The sequence below is a fragment of the Oxyura jamaicensis genome, chromosome 2, assembly GCF_011077185.1.
Source record: "Oxyura jamaicensis isolate SHBP4307 breed ruddy duck chromosome 2, BPBGC_Ojam_1.0, whole genome shotgun sequence".
Lineage (NCBI taxonomy): Eukaryota > Metazoa > Chordata > Aves > Anseriformes > Anatidae > Oxyura > Oxyura jamaicensis.
In genome coordinates this window covers 3,042,333-3,042,591 of record NC_048894.1, presented here as the reverse complement: position 1 = coordinate 3,042,591, position 259 = coordinate 3,042,333, and the positions used below count along the sequence as shown (strand labels likewise).

The 259-nt window shown below is 27.8% G+C and overlaps 1 protein-coding gene across 1 annotated transcript in view; it reads right to left on the bottom strand.

Moving 5' to 3' along the window:
- Positions 1-259, bottom strand: part of OBSCN (obscurin, cytoskeletal calmodulin and titin-interacting RhoGEF) — a 182,777-nt gene that overhangs the window by 19,855 nt on the left and 162,663 nt on the right. Inside the window, exon 104 of the mRNA XM_035317274.1 lies at positions 163-240. Coding sequence (XP_035173165.1) covers positions 163-240 — 78 coding nt within the window. The remainder of the gene's footprint in view (positions 1-162; positions 241-259) is intronic.

The following is a 259-nucleotide window of genomic DNA, read 5'->3' as shown; positions in this document are numbered from 1 at the left end:
AAATAAAATAAAATAAAATAAAATAAAATAAAATAAAATAAAATAAACTTTTATTGAGGGGAGGCAATATTTTCACTTTAAGTAAGAATAAATCAAATGGGAAACACCCATTCCCTGGCCAACAAGAAGTTATGACAAACTAGACCTGCCACTGCACATTACCTTGATGTCCAAATGTAGGATGTTGTTGTCGTGAAGATATTTGACTCCTTCCAAAATTTGCTTGATATATAATTTGACCTAAAAAATAAATAAAATA